This window comes from Liolophura sinensis, chromosome 13 (genome assembly GCF_032854445.1).
Source record: "Liolophura sinensis isolate JHLJ2023 chromosome 13, CUHK_Ljap_v2, whole genome shotgun sequence".
NCBI lineage: Eukaryota > Metazoa > Mollusca > Polyplacophora > Chitonida > Chitonidae > Liolophura > Liolophura sinensis.
The window spans coordinates 5,432,148-5,457,493 of NC_088307.1; the positions used below are offsets into that span (position 1 = coordinate 5,432,148).

At 39.1% G+C, this 25,346-nt stretch overlaps 1 protein-coding gene across 1 annotated transcript in view; it reads right to left on the minus strand.

The window, feature by feature from the left end:
* The window catches only part of LOC135480465 (ATP-binding cassette sub-family A member 2-like), a 39,341-nt gene that overhangs the window by 11,594 nt on the left and 2,401 nt on the right, over nt 1-25,346 (minus strand). The window contains exons 4-32 of the mRNA XM_064760303.1: nt 25,000-25,308; nt 24,408-24,509; nt 23,343-23,444; nt 22,508-22,570; nt 21,957-22,130; nt 21,081-21,240; nt 20,181-20,302; nt 18,954-19,082; nt 17,386-17,647; nt 16,436-16,608; nt 14,930-15,033; nt 13,938-14,052; nt 13,221-13,411; nt 12,722-12,872; nt 11,911-12,115; nt 11,299-11,481; nt 10,566-10,636; nt 10,034-10,143; nt 9,561-9,692; nt 9,226-9,306; nt 8,545-8,741; nt 7,396-7,581; nt 6,522-6,830; nt 5,342-6,199; nt 4,349-4,550; nt 3,329-3,546; nt 2,573-2,633; nt 1,608-1,782; nt 454-569 (exon numbers count right to left, since the gene is read on the minus strand). Of these exons, the coding sequence (XP_064616373.1) occupies nt 454-569; nt 1,608-1,782; nt 2,573-2,633; nt 3,329-3,546; nt 4,349-4,550; nt 5,342-6,199; nt 6,522-6,830; nt 7,396-7,581; nt 8,545-8,741; nt 9,226-9,306; nt 9,561-9,692; nt 10,034-10,143; nt 10,566-10,636; nt 11,299-11,481; nt 11,911-12,115; nt 12,722-12,872; nt 13,221-13,411; nt 13,938-14,052; nt 14,930-15,033; nt 16,436-16,608; nt 17,386-17,647; nt 18,954-19,082; nt 20,181-20,302; nt 21,081-21,240; nt 21,957-22,130; nt 22,508-22,570; nt 23,343-23,444; nt 24,408-24,509; nt 25,000-25,308 (5,261 nt within the window). The remainder of the gene's footprint in view (nt 1-453; nt 570-1,607; nt 1,783-2,572; nt 2,634-3,328; nt 3,547-4,348; nt 4,551-5,341; nt 6,200-6,521; nt 6,831-7,395; nt 7,582-8,544; nt 8,742-9,225; nt 9,307-9,560; nt 9,693-10,033; nt 10,144-10,565; nt 10,637-11,298; nt 11,482-11,910; nt 12,116-12,721; nt 12,873-13,220; nt 13,412-13,937; nt 14,053-14,929; nt 15,034-16,435; nt 16,609-17,385; nt 17,648-18,953; nt 19,083-20,180; nt 20,303-21,080; nt 21,241-21,956; nt 22,131-22,507; nt 22,571-23,342; nt 23,445-24,407; nt 24,510-24,999; nt 25,309-25,346) is intronic.

The window sequence follows — 25,346 nt, forward strand, 5'->3', positions numbered from 1 at the left end:
AAATGATAAGAATACTTAATTTTCAAAACTAGTTAAGATGTCAGAACTTCGACCAATAGCGACCATTCACAGTTTTTAACAGAAGTCAATGATTTTCTCAAACTTATTGTAACTACCAAGGGTCTACGTGTATATCAAATTTCAGAACAATCTGTTCAGCGGTTCTTGACAAGATGTTTAAATGATTTCATATAAAATCCAATATGGCCGTCAACCAAAGTGACATGGGAAACAACTAGTTAGTTAGCAAACAACTTGAGGTATAGGGGAATTTTACTGCAACATATGAAGTCAATCAGTTAAATGGTTTGGGCTGTAGCAAACTTACACAACTGAATAAATGATAATAATTCAAACAAAACCATTTGTGTCCTACAGATTATCTGCGTGAACCCCTAAAAATGCAGGAAGGCTTTTGGAGGATATGTGTATTGGTTTGAGGAGATACATTACCCGTAGAGTAGGAAGAGTCCAATGACAACGGGGATGTTGGAAGGTGAGGAGTAGGCTGGGATCTGGAACACTAACAGGATGCCGATACAACACGCCGACGGGATCAGGTAGTTACACTGGAAACGAAGCAGGGTGACAGGAAGGTCACATTAGTGCAAGGTCAGGCTAATTCAAGGTCAGAGCCGTGTGAAATCAGATTAGTAAATGATAGGTTCACATTTTCAGATATAATTCTACAGAAGGTTTTGAATGATTAATACAGAGGTGCTATGGCTGGGGTTCCATAATGTGGTAAGGTCAAAGTAGTACAAGGTCAAACTAGTGTAATTCTTCAATCTTTACAACCAATAAAGCACATACTTTTTCACTGGAATTCATGCATATAGTTATCATGAAAATGATAGTAAAAATTACTTGTGTGTCGCTAAAGATGCAAGCTTCATAAAACTGTGCAAATTATTTCTCTACACCTCATAGTTCTTTCAGAATGTTTCAAAATATTGCTTGCAGAGGTGCTTCAAAAGGTTCAAGAATCAGAGAGGTGCTTCAAAAGGTTCAAGAATCAGAGAGGTGCTTCAAAAGGTTCAAGAATCAGAGAAGTGCTTCAAAGGGTTCAAGAACCAGAGAGGTGCTTCAAAAGGTTCAAGAATCAGAGAGGTGCTTCGAAAGGTTCAAGAATCAGATTTACCCTAAAATTTCGTCCATGACTTAGTTGTTGTTATATTTGTTATAAAATGGTCACATATTCATATAAGGTACTAGTAAGGCCAATTAAAGAAAGGTAATGTGACCTTTTCTAAGTAGTAGAGCAAGTTATCAGTATTAATGAAAGGTTACTGCAAAATTTAAGCTGAGGTGGAATTAATCTAATAGAAAGGTATGACAAGGTTACCTTGGGATCAGACTACTTGCAATTACACTGAATCTACCTGATATACATTAAATGATGTGACAGTCTAGTCAATTTGAGGATAAATTCCATAAAGCTCATGTCAAGGTAACAGTATATTAATCAATAATATTTTTAATTTTCACATCAATGAATTTTCAAGTCAAGACAAGGTCAAACCATAAAGCTAAGGTCAAATCACTACGGTCATGTATGCAGCAATATATTATTGCAGAAAAAGCAATGAGGGTAGAGTGACTCTTACCATATCCCAGACATAGTTTCCAAGCCAATAGATGACAGGATCTATGCCACTGACAAACTGCAGGTGTTTGGCTTTGATGGACTTCTCATAGACCAGGTACAGGACAAAACTGGAGGGCACAAACGACATGGCCACAATGATGAAGATAGAGATGAGAACGTCAGAGCCCTGCAGACTGAATGATGCACACAGCCATTAGCAAGGTGAATCTATCTTTTTTCGCTTGATTGGGACATTATGTTGTACCAGTTGTCAGGAATTTTTTATCTACACCACATCGGTCAGGCTAATGTATGTGTGCTTGGGGTTTTACATTGTAGTTAACAATTTTTCAGTAATATGGCGACAAGGAGTCATTAGGTGTGCGTATATATACCTCGTCCATACTGCCAAAGTGCTTCGGTCACTGAAGCGTCACACCTAAGACACCACAGATGACACCCTACCTGGTCACATTATTCTAGTCCTGAGCGTCAAGTGAGGCAGCAACAAGTGCCAACTCCACGTTTGTGAATGTAATAATTCCAGATCTGTGAATGTAAAGATCCCAGATTTGTGAATGTAAAGATTCCAGGTTTGTGACTGTAAATATTCCAGGTTTGTGACTGTAACAATTCCAGGTTTGTGATTGTAACGATTCCAGGTTTGTGATTGTAATGATTCCAGGTCTGAGATTATAATGATTCCAGGCTTGTGATTGTAACGATTCCAGGTCTGAGATTATAATGATTCCAGGCTTGTGATTTTAACGATTCCAGGTTTGTGATTGTAACGATTCCAGGTTTGTGATTGTAACCATTCCAGGTCTGAGAATATAATGATTCCAGGCTTGCGAATGTAACAATTCAGAGCAGTTAACGTTGAATCTAAGCTGGGAACATGTCTGAGCAAACTCAGAGCTAATACAGTATATATAACCTTCAGGTGATCTCACATCATTCAGACTACCACAGAAAACCACTTACATAATGTCCATGGATAGTTTGTTGTTGGTTTTCTCCATAGGGTGATTTATAGCTGTAATACCTGAAAGAAAAAAATGGACAAATTGATATTGATCCATTAGATTACAAGTACGTGCATAAGCAATTATCATGAAAACAAAACTTATTCTGTCAGACTGAGAGCAAGATTTCAAGAAAGGCAGAGCCCTTCAATAACACTTTTACAACCTGATCATTTGTTTGCTTTGCAAACAGGTTTATTAAGTGTGGAATAAAAAAGGAACTACAGTTCTTGACTAGCTTAGTTGACAAACTTTGTGATTTTATAGCCAAATAAAGAAGGAGAGAAGAGGCACAAGTATTGACAAACTCTGAGCACAAAGTGAAATTGTAAACTTACATGTGTGTAAATTCACCCTGGAGAGAATAACATTTTATTCACTTATTTTACTGGTGTTTTATGGTGAGGGAGAACGAGGCAGAGCCCTGGAGAAATCCCCAATCATTCGAACATATGCTACTCCAGTCACCTTGCCAGGATCACCCCACCGTAAGCTGCAGGATTACCTTTACTCTTCGGCAGGTTAGCTTTGAGGATTCTAATGCTAGTGTTTTGTGACCCAGACCTGATTTTACTACAGTCACCTTGCCAGGATCACTCACCGTAGGCCGCAGGATTGCCTTTACTCTTCGGCAGGTTAGCTCTGAGGATTCTAGTGCTAGTGTCTTGTGACCCAGACCTGATTTTACTACAGTCACCTTGCCAGGATCACTCACCGTAGGCCGCAGGATTGCCTTTACTCTTTGGCAGGTTAGCTCTGAGGATAGCGTTGTTGATGACATTGAGATAAGTGGGCATGGAGTGATAACCCTTGTTATTAAACCAGACCTTAGACAGCTCTCGCACCGCTAGTTTGTGAAAAGAGGCGGGGGAGCGCTGTCCAAAGTTTTCAGGGACTTCCGTGTTTTGCACACCAAATGCAAGACCACCATACCTGCAGAAGATGAATGAAACAATACAGCAAAAGGTCAAGGTCAAGGTCAAATATAAAAGCAACCGTCTTGCATGAAGGTGGCCCTGAATAATCATGTCTTGTTATGCCTAAGACTTTAAAATCGGCAATCTAGCTCAACACCCAGGATATGGGAACAGACCAAATTTCTAGTCACCCTTGGGTTTCACCATGTTCTTCAGGAGAAATCATGAAAAAAAATAAATGGGCAAAACCCAGAAATAATCAAATAAAGTATGAACTTTTTAAAATTTTGCCTGGATTTCATCCTTAAATTGGATTTCCTGTTTGAGAACTCATTCATAGATAAATTTTAGATTTTTTCTGTTTGAACATACTTTTGGTCTACTGTCATTTGTATTGATAACATTTTCCAAAAAATCAAATAACAGCTCAGTGTTGGTGCGCTGTGCGTGAGTTGGACATCTTTTCTAGTTCTTTCAACACACGGTTCTAGTGAGACATAGCTTCCCATTTTGGTCTCATGGACAGCTTACTTAACAATTTATTTATTTATTTATTAATCTGATTGTTTTATGGTGTACTCAAGAATATTTCGCTTATACGACAGCTACAAGAATCATGGTGGGAGGAAACCAGGCAGAGCCCGGAGGAAACCCACAACCTTCCCATGTACGGCCGAGGAGGAAGTCAGCATCAGCTGGATCGCACCGGTGAGAGGTTCCTGGGTCACTGCGCCAATCTGGCACTCTAACATCCCTGGCTACTGAGGCCCCCATTTACTTCACTACAATTCAACAAAAGAGGCGTTAACATTTCTCACCTATGCAGTCTGTATTCATTAGAGGTATACAGGTAGAAGTTATGGTCACTGGTAGCACCAATGTCCTGAATGATGTCGCTGGTAACAACTTTAAACTCTGGTGGGGTGTCATGGCCATCGTTGTTTTGACATATAAACCCCGATTTGTCCTTGACACAGCGACATTTTGGGTAATAAATGTTTTCCGTTGGTGAGGCGGTCACTGTCAAGGTTAAGGGATGAAGACAAAAGTTACATTTGAAGTACTGATAACTTTAGTGTTAAAAGCTTACTGCACTAACTTACTTAGAAGTTACATTATAAATTCCATTTTGAACAGCTGGCTATAAAGCTACATTTTGCTGGTAAAACTGACTGAAAAATTCACTCATGTACCTGTACCTATACTCCGATACAGTAATCCAAACAGGTAAAAGCTTAAAGACTTCAAAAACTCAGATGATGACGGTGACAGTGTCTCCAAAAACTATTTCAATAAGCATATTAAATGAATGAATGATTATGGCTTAACGCGACATCGGCAATATTTCAGACATAAATAAGCATATTGATTTTTTTTTTTTTTTTTTTTTGATTGGTGTTTTACGCCGTACTCAAGAATATTTCACTTATACGACGGCGGCCAGCATTATGGTGGGTGGAAACCGGGCACAGCCCGGGGGGAAACCCACGACCATCCGCAGGTTGCTGGCAGACCTTCCCACTTACGGAATAAGCATATTGAAGTCACCTTTTAATGTTACACTCCAAAAAAGTAATATGCACACAAAGCAACCTCAAAGTAGACAAAGTATCCTCATGTTAACCAAAACTCAAGAATTTAAACCCCCAAAATTAAACTAAAAACGGTAACATCCCATCAAAACTGAAAATTCAGAAAATCACCCAAGGCCTAATGGTAACAGAATCAAGGTAGCTCTAGCAATAATGTAACTCACATCAACCTTTTATTCTAAGAGATCCCAGTTTAGAGTTATGTCCCTTGATTCTCACCTGATGACATGGTGTTGTTCTCATCAGTAAAGGCTGACACAGTTGGAGCACGGGGAACAAAATTCTCCAAGGGAAGACCATGTACAAACACACTTTGGCAGCTCGGTTCAAAATACTTTGCCAGTAAATCATAGTTTTTCAGTGTGTTGTTCAAGCCCTTCAGCAGCTGCATGTCCAAAGTGCTGTTAAACGGTGACTTAAGAACACAGGTGGCGCCGATGCCTGATGCAAGATGCAAAGTGTCAATCAACTCCTCTGGGCCAGCGCTAGTTGAGAACTTTTTAGAGGTGGTGTATGGCTTGTGATTGGAGAACGGAATAAAGTTACCCCGCGGCTGCGTTAAGTTGAAGTACTGTGAAGGGCTCAGCTCGAGTGGGGGAAGTTCACCACGGCCGGGTGCCGCCAATGCTACTGTCATGGCCACACAGACAAAGAGTGCAGGAAGGAGAATCTGAGAAAACAAAGCCTTCCAGTTGCGTTTTATGTAGTAAAACCGTTTAACAATGACAGCACGGAACTGATTCAGTCTCAGTGGGGCTCCATCCATCATGTACGACCCTCGTCCTTCTAACACAGGTTTGGGCGTGGTTTCCTCGGACTCTAGCCTGGCATAACCATCGTTTCTTCTGAATGATGCTGGGGGTTCGTACAAAAGCTCATGCTCATTAACAGGGCCAGGTAATCCTGCCTCACTTTCCCCACCCACATCCAGCAGTTCTACGTCACTGTTTAACCCTGTGTTTGTGTTCCCCAGGGTCTCACCAGCAGCTGATAACAAGGGGACGTCATCATCAGAATTTATCGTATCATTAGCCGGGTCTTTCATTGAATCCAACTCCTTTGTATCACTCTCAATAGCTGCAAACAATAAACATCCAATTAAATGATGAAACTGGAAATAAATATAATTCAAGAAAATAAACACACATAGTAATCTGTCCATTCCAAAAAAAAAAAAACAAATACTTGTCCAAGTCAACTTTCCTCTGTTAGCGCTTTGTTCTAACTCTTGATGTAAATTACATGCCCCCTAGCACCATGGCTTAAAGAGAATTAGGTAAGAAAAAGCATTGATCTTACTTGCAATTTATCAGATATCATTGTTATATATCATTACTCAAAATGAGGTGTTGTTATCACATTTGATAAACAGTACCATGAAAGCAATGCAAAAACTTACAATCCTCAAGCTTGGCTTTCTCTGTTACAGACAAGAAGACTTCCTCCAAACTGGTGTCCACCACTCCGTAACTGCACAGCTCAAGGTCAACCAAACTCCCGTCCAATGCTTCAAACAGTTTCTCAAAATTTCCCTTCTTGGCCTCTTCAAAGGGAAGGTTGTAACTCAAAATCTGATTGGTCTCCGAGACAAGATATGCTGTTGACACATGCTGGCTGATGAAGGTCGTTACCTTGGAGGCATCGCACTTACTTCTGAAGGTCACACTGGAATTCTGGGAAATGTCCAGATCATCCTGCTGTAAACTACCTGTTACCACAAAGTAACAAGAACTGATGAGAGTGACAGGTCAGCTTGACACTTATTTCTCACATATAATGTCTAAAGACAAACACCAAAGCAAATCAAAGAAATATTTTTTCAGTCATTCAACGGATCAACTTGTAACCAGTGAATCAACAAACCTATCTTGCATACACTGAATTTTTTTTTTCGTTTGTTTCAGAAATATGATACAGCAAAAATTCCAATTTCATTTCTTGTATTGCCATTTGTCTCAGTCTCATATTAAGTGCATGGTACTCATACAAAAATGATGCCACTGATGAGAAAATCAGATTGTAATCTGCAGTTTCAACGGTTGAGGGACAAAAATGATCTGAAAAGAAACTTATTTCCTAAATCAGAAACATCAAGACCAGCAAAATTTTTGTTTTTCCTTCCAGATGAATCACAAACATTTAATGCTGTAATACGAACATATCCTAACAAATGTATGCAAATTTACAACAAATAGTCCACTAAAACATATGTTCTGCTAACTGTGACTGGCTAAGACAAATCAACGAACCAACTCTGTGTGCCCCTCCCTCACCTGTGCTAAGAGTATCCTCCTCCCTCGCTCTCTTCACCAGGGTCAGGTGGTACCCATCCCCAAAAGTGTTCTTCAGGAAGACGCTTGACCCCGCACATTTCAGCTGACCATTAGAGATGATAGCAATTCTGTCCCCCAAGATGTCAGCCTCGTCCATGTGGTGTGTGGACAACAGGATGGTACGGCCTGATAACATCAAGTCACTTATATAATTTTACCCGTAACAGAGGATGGTGAAGTCAAATCTTAATTATAACTGCAGGATGAATGTGTGAGTGAGAGGGCCTCGGGGAAGATCAACTACTGCGCTGACCAGGTGTATATAATCCTCTGTAAACAAAGATTACTATTATTATAAGTTTTCACATTTATTTATTTATTTATTTGATTGGTGTTTTCCGCCATACTCAAGAATATTTCACTTATACGTAGGCGGCCAGCATTGTGGTGGGAGGAAACTGGGCAGAGCCCAGTGGAATCCCACGACTTTCCACAGGTTGCTGGTAGATCCTTCCCACGATTGGCCGAAGAGGTTTTCACATTTAGACAGATTCTTAAAATTGCAAATATTTGTCAGGATTTGGTGTCAACTTTACCTCTGAAGGTTTCCACATTATGTGTGCACATTATATATATATATATATATATATATAACATATAAATGTTTCGGGGCCTCCGTGGCTCAGTCCGTTAGCACGCTAGCGCAGCGTAATGACCCAGGAGTCTCTCACCAATGCGGTCGCTGTGAGTTCAAGTCCAGCTCATGCTGGCTTCCTCTCCGGCCGTACGTGGGAATCTCTACCAGCAACCTGCAGATGGTCTTGGGTTTCCCCTGGGCTGTGCCCGGTTTCCTCCCACCATAATGCTGGCCGCCGTCGTATAAGTGAAATATTCTTGAGTACGGCGTAAAACACCAATCAAATAAATAAATAAATATAAATGTTTAACCACAAGAGACTTATATATTTGTCACATTTTCTCATTACTCTAGTATTCGATCAATACAAGCCAAAAGGCAGCATACTGAATACAACATAATATACAGATATACCTGTTGCCCTGATGTATCATGCAAGGATTGTCTTATTTTAATCCATCTCCGAACTAACAGGGGTCATTCTACCCTGCTTATCTAGCCACAGTTCTCACCTTCCTTGTACTTGACAAGCAGGTCCCAGATAGCCCTCCTCGCATAAGGGTCTACACCCGCTGTAGGTTCATCAAGAATCACAGTTCTCGATCCACCCACAAAGGCTATAGCTACTGAGAGTTTCCTCTGCATCCCTCCCGACAGGCAGTCTACACGACATTTCTTCTTGTTAGGTAAACCCACGTCCTGGATAAACCTACAGGTGCAAAGACACAGATACATGATATTTATTGATACTGGTATTTATTTATTTCGAATGTGAGAAATTCGAATGTGGTCAGGTTTATAGGTATGGTAAAGCAGAGTGCCTATAGTAAAGCAGAGTGCCTATAGTAAAGCAGAGTGCCTATAGTAAAGCAGAGTGCATAAAGGAAAGCAGAGTGCCTATAGTAAAGCAGAGTGCCTATAGTAAAGAAGAGTGCCTATAATAAAGCAGAGTGCATAAAGGAAAGCAGAGTGCATATAGCAAAGCAGAGTGCCTATAGGAAGGCTGATTGCCTATAGTAAACCAACCTTCACCAAGTACAGTACATGTGCCCCACAAATGTCCTGATTTCAAAAATATATTAAAAACAAAAGAGCTAGAGTTTCACAACTGAACTCATTAGCCAAGGGCCTGATAGTCACACAACCCTACAACCCAGTTTTACAACCCAAGCTATAAGATTAGGGTAATATACCTGGCCATTTCTGCTTTGATGTCTTTTGGTGATACACCTTTCAGCCTTCCGTAAAACCACAGATGTTCTTCTACTGTAAGCCTGTGTAGGTAAAGAAAAAATAATCCAGCATACAATCAAATCCTGAAATCTTACAGTCTTTGAGATGTTTTTCTGCATTCTTTTTTACACAAGTCACACAATTAAATCACTTTACCAAATACGTCTCCAAGTTTGGTAACTGCTCTTCATCAACTATAGCTTGTGATTATTTCTACACACAATTCTATGAATTAAGATGTGCAATGTGACAGCACTTTTATCACGCTATTACTGAAGTAAGGTAAACAACATACTTATCAAAGAGGACACTGTGTTGGGGGCACATTCCAAGGCTCTTTCTGATGGCGTCCATGTCTGTCCTGATGTCCTGACCATATATAGTGGCATAGCCAGAGGTGGGAGGGAACAGACCCGTCAGTATTGACCTGAGACAAGGTGGATAAGAACAAATAAAAGAATCAATTTAATACATGTTTATATGGCTTAAAAATATGATATTAACACAATGTGTGATGTAATATTTTACAAGATCCCAAAAATGAAACAATCATTTTTATATCTTAAAAATTCAAGTCAGTATCAACCCGATAAAGGGTTTACAAAAAGAATTATGACTGTAAGAATTGTTAAGAAACCTGTACCTTGATAAACAAGACATAAAAGTAATTTGCGATGTAACATTTTACAACTTCAGTCCCAACATATTAAGAACATTGGCATCTGAAATATGGAAATGGTGAATTGACTGTAACATTATAGGACTCACATGGTTGTGGTTTTGCCTGCTCCATTGTGTCCAAGAAATGAAGTAATCTGACCTTCATATAGGTTCAAGGTCAAACTGTTCACTGCCAGCTTGTTACTTTTCTTATATTTCTGGGAAGAGGTTAATAGAAAAAAGCATTAAGTGTCCAGAGCCAAAACGTCATCACCTCATGGACGAAACCTTGCTACACTGACCCTCTAGGAAATACTTCTTTTATATTTGATTACTGTTTGAAGTCACACTCATGAATCTTTCAGTTATATGATAAAGACCTGGGGTTCACGACCTATGTCAAATTACCAACATACCTTCCCTGGTTGTTACATACATAGGTACACCATACTAGGAGAAAAGTGGTCTTCAGGGAAATTTAGACTCTGCAAACAGCCACACATGCAAGTGTTGCACTAGGAAATAAGTACTATGTACAGGTTGTACACCCCACTTGAAATATTTAAATTAAATCAAGACACATGACTATTGTCACCCCAATCAAATGAACAAAAGGGAGCACCCAACGACAAAAACGTACCTTACTGAGTCCATTAATACTGACGCCCATGGGAATGTGGCTTGGGTCCTGCTCAAAGTGATGCCCATTCGCTGTAAACGTGAGCAAGTGTCGCAGGATTAATACAAATATCAACATCTACCTGCTACATTTCTCATTTTTTAAAATTGTTTTTGTAACTGATATATTACATCATGTTTTGTTCACAGGAGTGATATGTTAGTCAAGATCACAAGTGACATCAAGTGGTCAGGTTTACAGATGAATTATACCGGAAATGAAAGTCCATCACCTACAGTCTCTATAGCAACAAAGTCTTTTTTTTTTTTTTGGTGTTTTGGTTACGACACTAGAAGGCTCCAAAGCTACAAGACACAAATAAAAGGTGTGGCCATATTGTGAACCAACCAAAAGTAAACGTGAGTTAAGTTTGTCCCTTAAAAGATATGAAAAATGGCTGCTTTTTACTTCTGAGCATGCGAAACGGGATGCATTCTATCATATGATGTTACAAAAAAGCGTCGCAGCTTTCTTTTTGACACGTAAAAAATGGTTTTAAACTACAGTGTTCCTGTGATCAAGATCCCAGCAGTCAGTCCAGAAATTAAATAGCCTGCAGAGGTGACATCAACTGTTAAAGCTGTCATATAAAACTGGACAGATTACCATCAACATAAACCATACAAATCGCTCTTTTCTGGAGGCTAACATTATTTGAAAGTCCCCTTTTCTTTGTCATAAGCGAGCACTTTACCCATGTCTGACTGCTGCATGGCACAAGCCTGGTCCTCTTCTGTGATTGGCATATAGTGATGCCCTCTCTGCTTCAACCAATCAATGATGCCCAAACAAAGCTGGTCTGAGTCATTTTTCGAATGGCCGCACCAGTAGGACCTGGTCAGGGGGAAATACCAAGGTTTGGGCAAACCGAATGAGCCTGCAATTAAATATTCACAACCAATGAGCAACAGGCCATTACCGCAATGCTACAGTACATTGCTCATCATAACTTAGCATGGGGCTGAAATTCACATTTTACTTTCGTTCAGATTATTCACATTTAAAGGTTCGTTATCAAGCACAATACAGTAAAAGATGTAAGTAAAAAGCTAAAAAACTATAACTCTTATTTGTTTATTTATCTGAAGGGCGTTTAATGCTGTACTGTTATCTACAAATATCCCATAATTTCTGGTTATTATCAGCCAAAGTCCTCATAATACTATCCAATGTTTTTCAGGGCATTCTGGGGCCTGTCTTTATAACACGATGCAATTGCAATGTATGTCTGGCATAACATGTTGTAAAAGCGCTTGGCGCACAGCGACTGCAATACATAAGACGGGATCTAAGATGATGGATTTACCTGGGTGCACATTCTCTATGTACCATACGAGTAACCCGTAGATTAAAAAGTCCACTAGCATCATTATGATGACATATAACAGGTTGTACTGGTCATCCTCTACAGGTGAGATGTGGATGTTACTCCACTGTACGCCCACACCTGTCTCTTCATAGTACGCGAAGTACTTGGCTCCAAGGCCAAATGCTGTCGTGGAGAAAAGGGACTGGAAACACACACAAAAAAAAATTAATATCAATTAAAAATCAAAAGTTTTAACACTGTTTGCGGCACATTATTATAGTAGTTGCAGGGCGTCTTAGTCAACACGGAAATTTAACAGGTCAGTAACCCTCATATTGGGCCAGGTTTCTGACACCATATATTTCTGTATCACATCACTACATGTAAGTAACCGTGTAAGGAGCTAATCCTGCATAACACCTATGACTTCAGAAAGCCAGTCACTCTATTTGTGAATCACTTCATTCTACTGACAGTGAAACAAGCTAAATAAAGGGAGATAACCTATTCAACAGGCACATAAGGCATCATGTGCAGGATACAGAACCATACAAGTCCCCCATATGACCACTGCTGTTTCTATTCTGAGGCCAGATAACAAGTAATACTGACTACACCACTGGAATATTGGAAATATCTCATGCATTCTGTAGAGAAAACTGTCCTATATACACATTTTAAAAACTTAGAGAATATTTGTTTTATCACCGTGAGAGCATTCCTTTTATGAATTCCACTGGTCATGGAATTTTTAATTTAAGATAAATTTACTTTCACTTGCAATTTCACTTCGTAAGAGAAAACTCACTCCTAGTGACTTCTCAAGGGCAGTTACTTTATCCCCGGCCACCCCCTCTCTGATAGCTATATACATGTATGGGACGTAGGTTAGGAAGTACACAATCCCAGCACAGGCAGCAGCTACTTTCGCTTTCGAATACAACACACTGATCAGGAACCTGGTAAAACAAAGTACAACATGTGCAGGCCCAATGATAGATGTAAAGAGGAAATTACAATACATACATGCATATTAAATAATACTAGGAAATGAATCATTTACTCAATTTTGCTGTGTTTAACACGGCATATCAATTTCCAACATTTTTAACTGCAAATATTTTCAAAAATTTCTTTAACAAGCTGGACATATTCTCTTTGAACATTTTAAAATGAACTGAACTGATACAATTATAGAATAAAAGTTAGGACAAGAAAATTATTTTCACTCAAGAAGCAGATTGTGACAATTGTGAATGAAATTGTAATTTGAACTAAAATATGCTAACACGCATTCAATCACTTACGAAAACCAGATGGTAGCGAGTGCAAAGACTTCTAGCGTCAAGAAAATGATGGCTGGGTTGCTGTACTGGATGATGTTTCCAAAGTGTAACATGAGAGTCAGGGTTGCCATGGTGATACTCATCTGCAGGAAGCTGGTGATAAACCAAGCACACCAATGGACAGCATTGTTCAGTCCCATCATCTTCATCACCTAGGAAATGGAGAAAATAAAATAAACCAAATAAAAACCCATAACCCTTGTGTTGTTCATGACTAAAGTTTAAACACAGTTAGAAATTTAGGGCCCAAATAATCAGAAAATCAATATGTACGCAATGGTTATGTTTGTTTGGATTGAGCCAGTTTTTATCCATACTTAAAGGATTCATCAAACAAATTTGTTTCACCCCGTGACATGTTCCGCCATGTACAAGTAAGATTTTCAATATTCATATCAGAGGAAAATTTGGCTTTAAAGGTAACACGTACTTGGGTCTCGTGAATTTGCCAGACGCTTAATGAGTTGAACCGAACCAGTAAAAACATGGCCAATACAGGCATTAGGGCAAGAACAGTAGAGTATGGATCTACACCAGGCTTGTTGCTATAATGACCCCAATTTGCCACTGATGTCAGTTTTCAAAAATCCATTATAAGCCTAAACACTGCCTTTTTACCATCACCATTTAACAGTTACATTTTATGAAACGTTTAACTCTAAAGTTTGATTGCTGTACCTCCTTGAGTCTCTGTTCCTTCTCATAGACAATGCTCTGGACCAGCATTGCCACAGAATACACCCACGAGATGGTCATCAGCAGTGGCACCACATGCTCTATCATGAAGAGGAAACTGGAAACATAGAATGTAGTGTAGAAACATGAAAACGAAACTGAAAACATAGAAAGTGGTGGAGAAACATGGACAGGAAACTGAAAACATAGAAAGTGGTGTAGAAACAGGGAGAGAAAACTGGAAACATAGAAAGTGTTGGAGAAACATAGACAGGAAACTGGAAACATAGAAAGTGGTGTACAAACATGAACACAAAACTGAAAACATGGAAAGTGATGGAGAAACATAGACAGAAAACTGGAAACATAGAAAGTCGTGTAGAAACATGAACACGAAACTGAAAACCAAGAAAGTGATGGAGAAACATAGACAGGAAAACTGGAAACATAAAAAGTTGTGGAGAAACTGGAAACATAGAAAGCAGTGGAGAAACATGGACAGGAAACTGGGGAGATGGAAAGTCAATAATTGGACAGGAAACTGGAGACACAGAAAAAAGATGGAGAAACATAAACAGGAAACTGAAAACAGAGAAAGTAGTGGAGACTCATGAACAGGAAACTAGAAACCAGAAAGTGATGGAGACAGAGATTTGCGTTTAAATTGCAACAATGTAAAGGGAAACATTGTTTATTCATTTATTTGATTGGTGTTTTACGGCATACTCAAGAATATTTTACTTATGCGATGGCAGCCAGCATTACAGTGGGAGGATACCACATAGAGCTCAGGGAAAACCCACGACCATCAGCAGGTTGGGAAACATTGTATAAAGCATTTTTATTACATCATGTTGTCTTATGACACTTTAACCCAAACAACAGAAGTCATGAAAAAAATTAAGAGATAAATTTGTGACCTTCCGTGATAAATGATGCTTTGGGAAGATAGCCCCAGCTTTTTGCAAATGTGAGGATGCTAATGATATACTTACATATCGGCTCTGAAACAGGGGTAGGGGAACTGGTGTAGGAATGTTCCCGGTTCTACAACGGGTTTGCCCACCTGCACGTTGATGATGGCACGCTCTATGATGTCCTGTAGGTCAAAGGTAAAATTAAGCTTTCACATAAAAATATTACCACACTACATGCACATTTCACATTCCAAATACGTACACTTCTTAAGATTTATGGATTTCAACTAAAATCTGTTTATTTATTTGACTGGGTTTTAGGACAACACTGAAGACTATTTAACTGATCTGACAGTGGTCATTTTTGATATGTGTATTTTTGTCTTTACAACAGAATATTCACTGCTTCACATGACTACACAGTCCCCCAAAACTGTTTACTTTTTTATGTAAAACTGATTTGTGCCACTAGATCTGGCAGATTCCTGTAAAATCAATCCTTGGGAATATTCTGGTAAACAAAAACGAAAATAAGTACGGCTTGGTGGAAGTGAATCACCAGCCTTTGAAAAATATACACATAGCTGACAAAGTTTCCCTCAGACTGTCACCCTGAGAACTGGCTCAGTATGATGGTCATACCGAAAGGAATAAAGTGACTTGCAATGAATGTCATGCATGACCGACTGTTAAATGGCCTGAACACACCATTCTTCTCTTTGCTGTGTTTTCATGTTATGGTATGTGATGACATGCAATGACATGCGATGGTTGGTGATGGCATGCGATGGTATGTGATGACATGTGAAAGTATGTGATGACATGCAATTGTTTGTGATGACATGTGAGGGTATGTGATGACATGCAATGGTTTGTGATGTGATGGTATGTGATGACATGCAATTGTTTGTGATGACATGCGATGGTTTGTGAAGACATGTGAGGGTATGTGATGACATACGATTGTTTGTGATGACATGTGATGGTTTGTGATGACATGTAATGGTTTGTAATGACATGCTATTGTTTGTGATGACATGTGAGGGTATGTGATGACATGTGATTGTTTGTGATGACATGTGATGACATGCGATTGTTTGTGATGACGTGATTGTTTGTGATGACATGCGATGGTTTGTGATGACATGTGATGACATGTGATCGTTTGTGGTGACGTGATTGTGATGACATGCGATTGTGATGACATGTGGATGATATATGATTGTTTGTGATGACATGCGATTGTTTGTGATGATGACATGTGATTGTTTGTGATGACATGCGATGGTTTGTGATGGCAACACACGATTTTATGTAATACTAGACTTCCAATATATAACAATTTATATCACTGCATATTTCTTACCTAATTTTGCTGTACTAAGCCAAGGTGCTTGGGGTTGTGTGATTTCCTACTATTTAAACATTTACATGAACAGTTTGAATAAACCCCTAACTGAGGTACATTGACAGGTCACGTTTCACCGGATTGCCAACTGTCATTGTGCTTCAGTTTCACCTCTGTTCACTGAGGTACATGTACTTCCAGAAGTTAATGTGGAACCACAGTATTGTCATACATACCTGTATCCAGACAAAGCCAAAGTGGTAGTAAGGGTAGGTGTGTTTCCCAGGACCTGGGTACCAATTTCCCGGGCGCACATGTTTAGTTGTCTCCGTGAAAGATGCATTTTGACGGATCTTGTACTTCACGTGAGCTGGCAGTTTCCCGTCGGCCATATTTTCAAACACCACACCTGTAATATGCAAATTTTGAATGAATCAATCAAAAGATGTATAATGCATTCACCACCACGTTGCCAATATTTCAACCAGTTTGACGTTAATTTTTATATGTGAATTAGGACTAAAAAAAGGTCAAGGACTGATTGACCAATAGGAACACCTGTAAAGTGTATTTTTACCACAATTAGTACTTTTTATTGACAGCACTTTGCTGCATCTCAAGCAAATAAACAATGTCTAAGAGTTTTTATAGCAACGGAAAGTTTTATGCTTGTTACAAATGTGGATTCGTATTCTTGGAATAGCTAATGAAGTTATAAAACTCCCCTATCAGGTTCTAATCAAATTCCCCCCCCCCCCTCCCGACACTTTGATCTCAGAACTGAGCACAACTCGTCTCTATCTTGACTTTAAAAGTGATGCCAAAATTTATCATCAAATGAGCAAACCACTCAAAGAAGTTTCAAAATTAGCCATAATAGATTTTTCATCACAGCTTTAATACCTGATTAATGAGGAATCAATCAAATAATATTGATTGATGGGTTATCAATCAATGAAAAAAAAACATGCTTAGGATCACGAAGCTGTCTTAGACTTAAGTCAGACTTAATTTCAAAAACAGTTTACTGCCCTAAAACTGTTACTCACGTTAATAACAATTCTTATTTTAGTACTTTAAGTTCATTAGATTTTTATGTCAAAATTTTTAAGCAGTTAAGATTAAAGTACGACCTATCAGTCTAAGAAGGCTTCGTGATTCTAGAGAAAGGACTTTGTGGACTCACTGGCAAAGACACTGACGTTATCGGCGTAAGCATGATTCAGGACATAATCCACCAGCCGGGGCTCGGACTCGAAACCCTGATATATGTTCAGGTTTATGCCACTCATCAGATTGTTCCAGCTACATGCCGCGTTGTCAATTGTGTCAACGTCGTCGAGCATTTTTGTCTGGTTCGGAACAGGAATTTTCAGAAACTCGCGTAATTTGGGATATTTTTTAACGTGAGACAACAGGGATGAGTGATTACGTAGATCTTCTTGTATCTGCGAAAAAAAAGAACAAAAACAACTTCCTGTACAGAACACAAATCAAAGTCCATGTACATAACATAAAGATTTAGCATCTAGTTTTAATGCCAGTTATAAACAACGAAACAAAATGCCATTTCTACAAGATGACTTATACAGTCCTATATGACTGGGTGCAATGGCCAATTGCCAAGGTACAATTTTCCACATCGGCATTTGTCACTACACCAAACGATGGAAGAAGTCTCTTCACAAAGCTTGTGAATAAAAGTTGTCATGTGCAAAATGGTTTCTATTGGTCTTTTGGATGTTTATAGCACTCAGAGTAACTGATTGATTGATTGATTGATAAGAGTTTCATACCACATTCAGTATTCATCACTATCAGTACTCTCATCTTTTCTCGGGGGCCTTCGTGGCTCAGTCAGTTAGCACGCTAGCGCAGCGTAATGACCCAGGAGCCTCTCACTAATGCGGTCACTGTGAGTTCAAGTCCAGCTCATGCTGGCTTCCTCTCCGGCCGTAAGTGGGAAGGTCTGTCAGCAACCTGCGAATGGTTGTAGGTTTCCCCCGGGCTGTGCCCGGATTCCATCCACCATAATGCTGGCCGCCGTCGTATAAGTGAAATATTCTTGAGTACGGCGTAAAACACCAATCAAATAAATAAATAAATAAATAACTCATCTTTTCTCATATCCAGTAATTTCCAACAACCTCAAAATTGAAGCTAAAAATCCACCCTATCATCGTCAAACCGATTCCATAAAAGTTTCCAATCATTCACATACCACTTATTCACTTCAAGACAAAGTACAGTGTCTTGAACTTCAGAACAAAGGTTAGTTTTTCAAACCTGTCAAGCACACTTATCACAGAGACGTATGTACTTCACTGGTTACATGTGACCATTTGCCAACTATCACACTGTCAAGACTGCTCTGGTTTTACTCTCTTTGCTATCTTTTACATTGCTATCTTTTTCTGTTAACATGGACATAACACCATGCACTCGTTGCATAAGTACCGTAAATTACCTAAAATTTCATCCATGACCAAGTTGATCATTTTTCCAGATTATGAGAGTTTCACTGATTTTAGCGAGGTGGTTTGTGAGGTGTTCAGAAGGTAGGACGATGTCCTGCTGGGAAAACGTAAATTTTGGCACCAGAAGTAATATCTCATGACATTTATCGACCTCCAAAAATACTTTGTTGTAGTTGAATTTTTAAGTCCATTGCATGTGTTATATGTACCTCTGTTCCACATTACCACCCTAACGAAGAATATTTCAGACGGTATGTCCGCAGTACTATGTACTTACACGTTGTATGAACATCAAGTTTTGTGCTGTCTTGTTCAGCACCAGGTAATCCCTCAGGTTTGTGGATATGTTCAGCCACTTATTGGCGTATTCGTTAGCTCTGTCTATCATCACAAACGATGAATTGGCCTGGCAACAAATAAAAAAACATTAGTTACAATTCATTTATTTATTTCTGTATATATTATGTTTTTTGCACTTTTTTTTAGAATTATTCATCTGTATGAAGTATAAAGTTGATAGGTAGAGGAAGCCTGACAAATCTCCTCGTGTCAATTAAAGCCAGTCTGAACCAATTAATGATCATGGTTTAATGCCACTTCTACATTATTAGTCATATTGTGTCCAAGAACTGGATGTGAACATAGACCTGATTAAGGCATAGCAATCTGGGCTGAGGTGAGGTCCACACTGTGTGGTCAGAAAGGCCATCACATCATTTACCACAAGTGATATTTTTTCTTTCTAATGGGTACATGTACACTTTTAGCAGTTATTAGTGATGAACTGATACGAGTAGGGGCCTCATTAAAGGGGCCTCTCTGGCGCAGTGGTCAACATGCTAATCCAGCTCATCCTGGCTTCCTCTTTGGTCGTGCATGGAAAGGTCTTCCAGCAACTTGCAGATTGTCGTGGGTTTCCATGGTTTCTGTCTGTTTTCCTGCCATCTTAATGCCCGCACACATCACACAAGTGAAATACTCTTGATTATGGAGAATATCAAACATTCAACTACACAAACAGCTACATACATGTAGGTGCCGTTCTACACTTATGGCCCTTAAGGCCAAGCGAGCTGTAAGAACGGGAGAATCAATCTACAAATTCCCTGCCCAAGGTCGGGTTTGAACTCGCACCTCATGTATTCTCTCTACTGAAATTTTGTGCTATCTTGTGCATGTTTAACCGCTAGACAAAGGCCTGCTCCTCAACAACATTGTTGGTACTGTTTACATTAACATACTCTAAATGACCATAAATTTGCTCCACGACCAACTTGTCCATTTTTCTAGATTCTGAGAGTTCTATTGAGTTTACAAAGGTGTTTTGAAGTTTGCTTGTGACATGGGAAGATATTCTACTGGAAATTGTGAGTTTCAGCACCAAAAAATAATATTTTATGACATTTACTTGTCTAAAAAATGCCATTACTCTAAAAAATGTGCTTTTGTAGGTGAAATTTTAGGTCATTTAGTGTAATTGACTTTCCAAGGACCACGCACTTACGTCTTTGATGATCTCATCAGTAGCTGTGTTGTTTGGAGAATACAGCACTTTAGGGTTGCTGTACAGCAGGTGTAACAATATACCCAGGTTTTGTTGTTGTGTGGCCGTGAAGCCTAATTCATCTGCAAAAGTAACAGTTCGAAAATCCGTGTAAAACTTACCTGAAACAGTCGCCGTAACATTGTCATAAAACTTAATATCTTAGCATGTTACTGTAAAATTCATGAAAAATTTATCAGAAATAGCATCATGAACTCTTAACAGTCATGAAAAGGTTATCTGAAAAATGTATGCAAAATTCAGTACAAAAATTTGAACTTCTTTTTAATTTTGGCAATTGTACATGACATTAAAGTTAACAACAGATATTGTATAACAATTTTAATTACAAACATTGTGATATATGATATTTGAATCATACATTGTCCATAAATACACAAAAGCAATCTGACTCATCAGATTCATGGGTAATTTACCTGGATGATTATTTGTCTACAAAATCTGTTTCTTTAAATTAGGCCACACTAATTTTATTTTGTGCTTTACGGGCCTGCTGACACCAAGAAATGGAATAAAAACAAAAATGAAAATCTATATTTTAATTATGCCTGATTCTAATGTTTCTGTTTTTCAATGTTCTCTGGTCACATAAATATGGCTTAGGAATTGCTGAGCCATAAAAATAACAGGAACTGCTGCTCCAAATCTCCCATAAATGACATGATTTTGCAGTTTTATACCCTCCTTCTGTCTGTGAAACAAAAATTAAATTGCAGAACCTTATTAACTGGGAATGTAAACCTTGTATTGCCAATGAGATTATGTTTCTAATGAGAATTCCTGGCTATGCTTTAGCTTTTTACTTAGTAGACATTTTTCCTCAGTCTCCGAGTAACTCACTCAGGTCCTGCTGGCTGATCCCATCCAAACCCTTCACATCTTTGAAATGCTTCAGTTTCTTTTTAGGAATTTCATGATCTTCTCCACAAAATATCTTCTGCATGGCAAACCAGATTTTCAACAAACCAGCAAACTTGTTTTGAGGTTTGTGAGGCTTATTCTTGAGAACAAAAACAAGATACATAATAATAATAATAATAATAATAATGTACTCATATTATTAAGTAATTTATTTATTTATTTGATTGGTGTTTTACGCCGTACTCGAGAAAATTTCACTTATACGACAGCAGCCAGCATTATGGGTGGAGGAAACCAGGCAGAGTTCGGGGAAAACCCATGACCATCCACAGGTTGCCGTCAGACCATTGTAACCATTATTAAACAAAAGTTGTTTCTTTAATGATGCCCACATAATTTAGCTTGAAGCCTTATGGGTCTGGCCCAACCATTCTGCATACATGCATAAAAGATCAATTATTGCACAAATAAATTAAAAATTATATACACTGTAGTCTATTTTGGGGAGTGAGTACTTAATCAATGAATATATTGCATTTTGTTTTTCTGCACAACTGTTTACAAGATTAAACAGCAAGATGAATACTGGAAATACATGCACTTCAACATATCTTAGGCAAGCACAAAATTTTTTTCCTTTGTTTCAAGGTTCCTGAACCATCACCCATACCATTCAGGACGAGGTTCAAAACTTCTGAATACTCTAAAACAAATCATGACACAGATAAATCAAGACCCGTAAAAATATGGCCTGGCTGGTCTGAATTTATCAGTGCAAAAACTTACGTCTACACGTACTTGATACATTCCCGGATGATGACTGCAATTTAAAAACAAAAGGGAGACAAATCTTACATTTTCTACTCCTTCCTCATCAAATGACTGTCCTGATTCTTCATCAGTCTCGTTGTGCGTGGTTGCCATGGTGATGTTGGGCACGGGTGTGGGTGGGCAAGCGTCTTGTGGGAGCGACCTTGACAGGTAGGTCAGTTCTTCAAGGTTACGCTGGAACATGTAGAACTCTTCCAACTGAAGAGAAAAGAAACAAAAAACATTACTGTCAGGGATCAGCCTATGTATACACATAATTACAACAGTTTCATGAGAAACACCAAAAGTTTCATCTTTTTACTGTAATTTACTTTTTTATTTTAAGAAAATAAGAACAATGATGGCCAGCAACGTGGTGGGAGGAAACGGGGTAGAGCCGGGGAAACTCACGACCATCCGCATATCCCTGGCAGGCCTTCCCACAAACAAAAGAGCTGGGCTTGAACTCACAGCAACTATATTGGAGCCTGTTTGGTCATTATACGGCACTAGCGTGCAAACCACAACACCATGGAAGTCCCTATTGTAATTTCCATAAGACATTCACAAGCGACAGAGTAATAAACCAGACATACATCAGATAGGAACTGACGAATCCTTCGCTCAGCCTCTGTGAAGTTTGCTTTGTCCAGGTGAAGCTACAACCAAAGATAACAAAACAATCAGTTATTGTCATCAAGATACCAATACCTATAAACCACCTGTCATGTGCAATTATTAATCAATATGATAATGGGAAACATGATGCTTTATTTTGTATTTTACCTGAAGTCTGTTGTTTCCCTATTGAATTTCACCTGAAGTCTGGTGTTTCCCTATTGCATTCCACCTGAATCTGGTGTTTCTCTATTGCATTCCACCTAAGTCTGGTGTTTCCCTATTGTATTTCACCTGAATCTGGTGTTTCTCTATTGTATTTCACCTGAAGTCTGGTGTTTCTCTATTGCATTCCACCTGAAGTCTGGTGTTTCTCTATTGTATTTCACCTGAATCTGGTGTTTCCCTATTGTATTTCACCTGAATCTGGTGTTTCTCTGTTGTATTTCACCTGAAGTCTGGTATGTAAAATGAGCTTCCAAAAGCATGTAAGGGCCTTAACATGATACTTTCAATGCCAATGCTTAAGTTTTTCTGGCATGAAATTATTAATCAGGCTTCACAAAAAACTTGTCAATGGTTGCACCATAAGGTGGATAAACAATCAATCAGAATCAAGCAAAATGTGTCCCTCAATGTGTCAACAAAAATGCTAATCTTTGGGGGAAATACAGTTCTCTCTGCACATTATATGACTGGGTGATTTTACATGTAATAAAATGATTACCACCTTACCAGTTTGTCAATAACTTAGGAATATTGATCAAATCTTGTTCAAACCTTAACAAAAAAACAACACAAAGGTGCACTCACCACACTTATTATTGTGGAGTCGTTGATTTCTGACTTGAGCTCTTCAGACAGCTGCTCCACCTGATCACTTGTCAAGTTACACAGGTGGATCTGGGCATCATCCTGTAACACGCAAGTGAAGGGAGATAAATCCTGCCTTATACATGCAAACAAGGGGAAATAACTTCAATCTAACACAAAACAGACATAACTGGTCTTGGCTACAAGTAAATCCTTGTAAATTTGAATCCTTAAAATTTGCCATATTTGGGATAAATTTTTAATATAGGCTTCTGAGTCAAATATTGGTACAAAAGCACCTTAAGTGTAAGTGAGTGAGTGAGTGAGTGCTTGGGGTTTAATGTCGTACTTAACAATTTTTCAGTCATATGACGACGAAGGAATCCTTAGAGTTCCCTCATTGTTGCAGGATGGATTTCCACCGCTCTTTTATCTAGTGCTGCTTCAATGAGATGCCTTACTGAAGGCAAGTAAAACCCCGCCCCATTATACTGATACGGGTCAACCAGTCGTTGCACTATCCCCTTCATGCTGAATGCCAAGCGAGGAAAACTTCCTCTTTTAAGATCTTAGGTGTGACTCGATCCAGGATTGACCCTGGATCTACCGCTCCCGAAGCAGACGCTCTACCAATTGTGCTATTGGGGCCGGTACCTTAAGTGTGGAAAAGCAAGGCAGTTCTGTAGATAGGGTGCTATAACTCCGAAAGTTGATGGAGTGGCAGAAAACGAGGGGCATATACAAAACTTTACAGGGGGTTACACTTACTAGAGAGGCGGCTACACTTACCACAGAGGCGGTTACACCTCTCTGTTTGGAGAGGAGGTTACACTTACCAGAGAGGCAGTTACACTTACCAGAGAGGAGGTTACACTTACCAGAGGAGGTTACACTTACTAGAGAGGCTGCTACACTTACCAGAGAGGAGGTTACACTTACCAGAGAGGAGGTTACACTTACTAGAGAGGCCGCTACACTTACCAGAGAGGAGGTTACATTTACCAGAGAGAAGGTCACACTTACCAGAGAGGAGGTTACACTTACTAGAGGGGAGGTTACACTTACCAGAGAGGAGGTGTTATATGGATGGTAGGGATGGAGAACGCGTGACAACTCTCCCTTCTCGCATGACACTCGTTTCAAGGTCATCGGTGAAATCAACAAGATCTGAGGACAAATTGACAAGATTCATGTTAATATACAAACAAATACTCTGTTCTCTTCTCAGATGAAACTTACAACACAAAATCAAGTTAAAAACTTCATTACTGGTATTACAGAAACAAGGTAAACTTATCAAGGATCAAGTCAGCTTTCAAACTTGATCTGAGGTTACCCAAAACGAATACATGAAAACAAACAACCAATGAGAATAACAAAGTTTTATATTTCTACCAGCTGGTTTCCAAACTCCATTACAGTTTCCACATAAATGAATTGTGCACAAAATTTTATCTCTCGAAATTGATCTTTCTTGCTTTGCGGGACAGCGTGAGATAATAAACAATAGAGGGAATCTATTGTAAAGTAATTACCTGAGAACAGTCCCTTAAGCAGGTTTAAATAATCTCAGATTAATATCACAAAAATAATCACAGGGTAGCATCTGAGGTCTCTTGATGGTTGACGGCTGATAAACTGACAATAATAAAATCACCTTAAGAAGTTCTGCCATGCTTTGGGGATCCACTTTATCATCAGAATCTAACAGTCCCAGCAGAGACGGAATAAGCCGCATCACTTCCTCCTCTCTTTGTATCTCTCCACTTTTCACCATCTTGTAAAGTAGTCCTTCCTTTACACTGGGGATGTGATCCACCACAGTGTTCATCACGGCCTTTAGCTGCTGCACAGAGTTTTCTTTGTCTAACTTCAGAGAATTAAAGTCCGGGAGACTTCTCTGCACACGGACCAGCATGTGCCTAGGGGTGGTTTTAAGATCTGTCCCAAACAACAGCCTGTATACCTGGAGATAGAGATTAACAGAGTTGTAACATCAAAGTT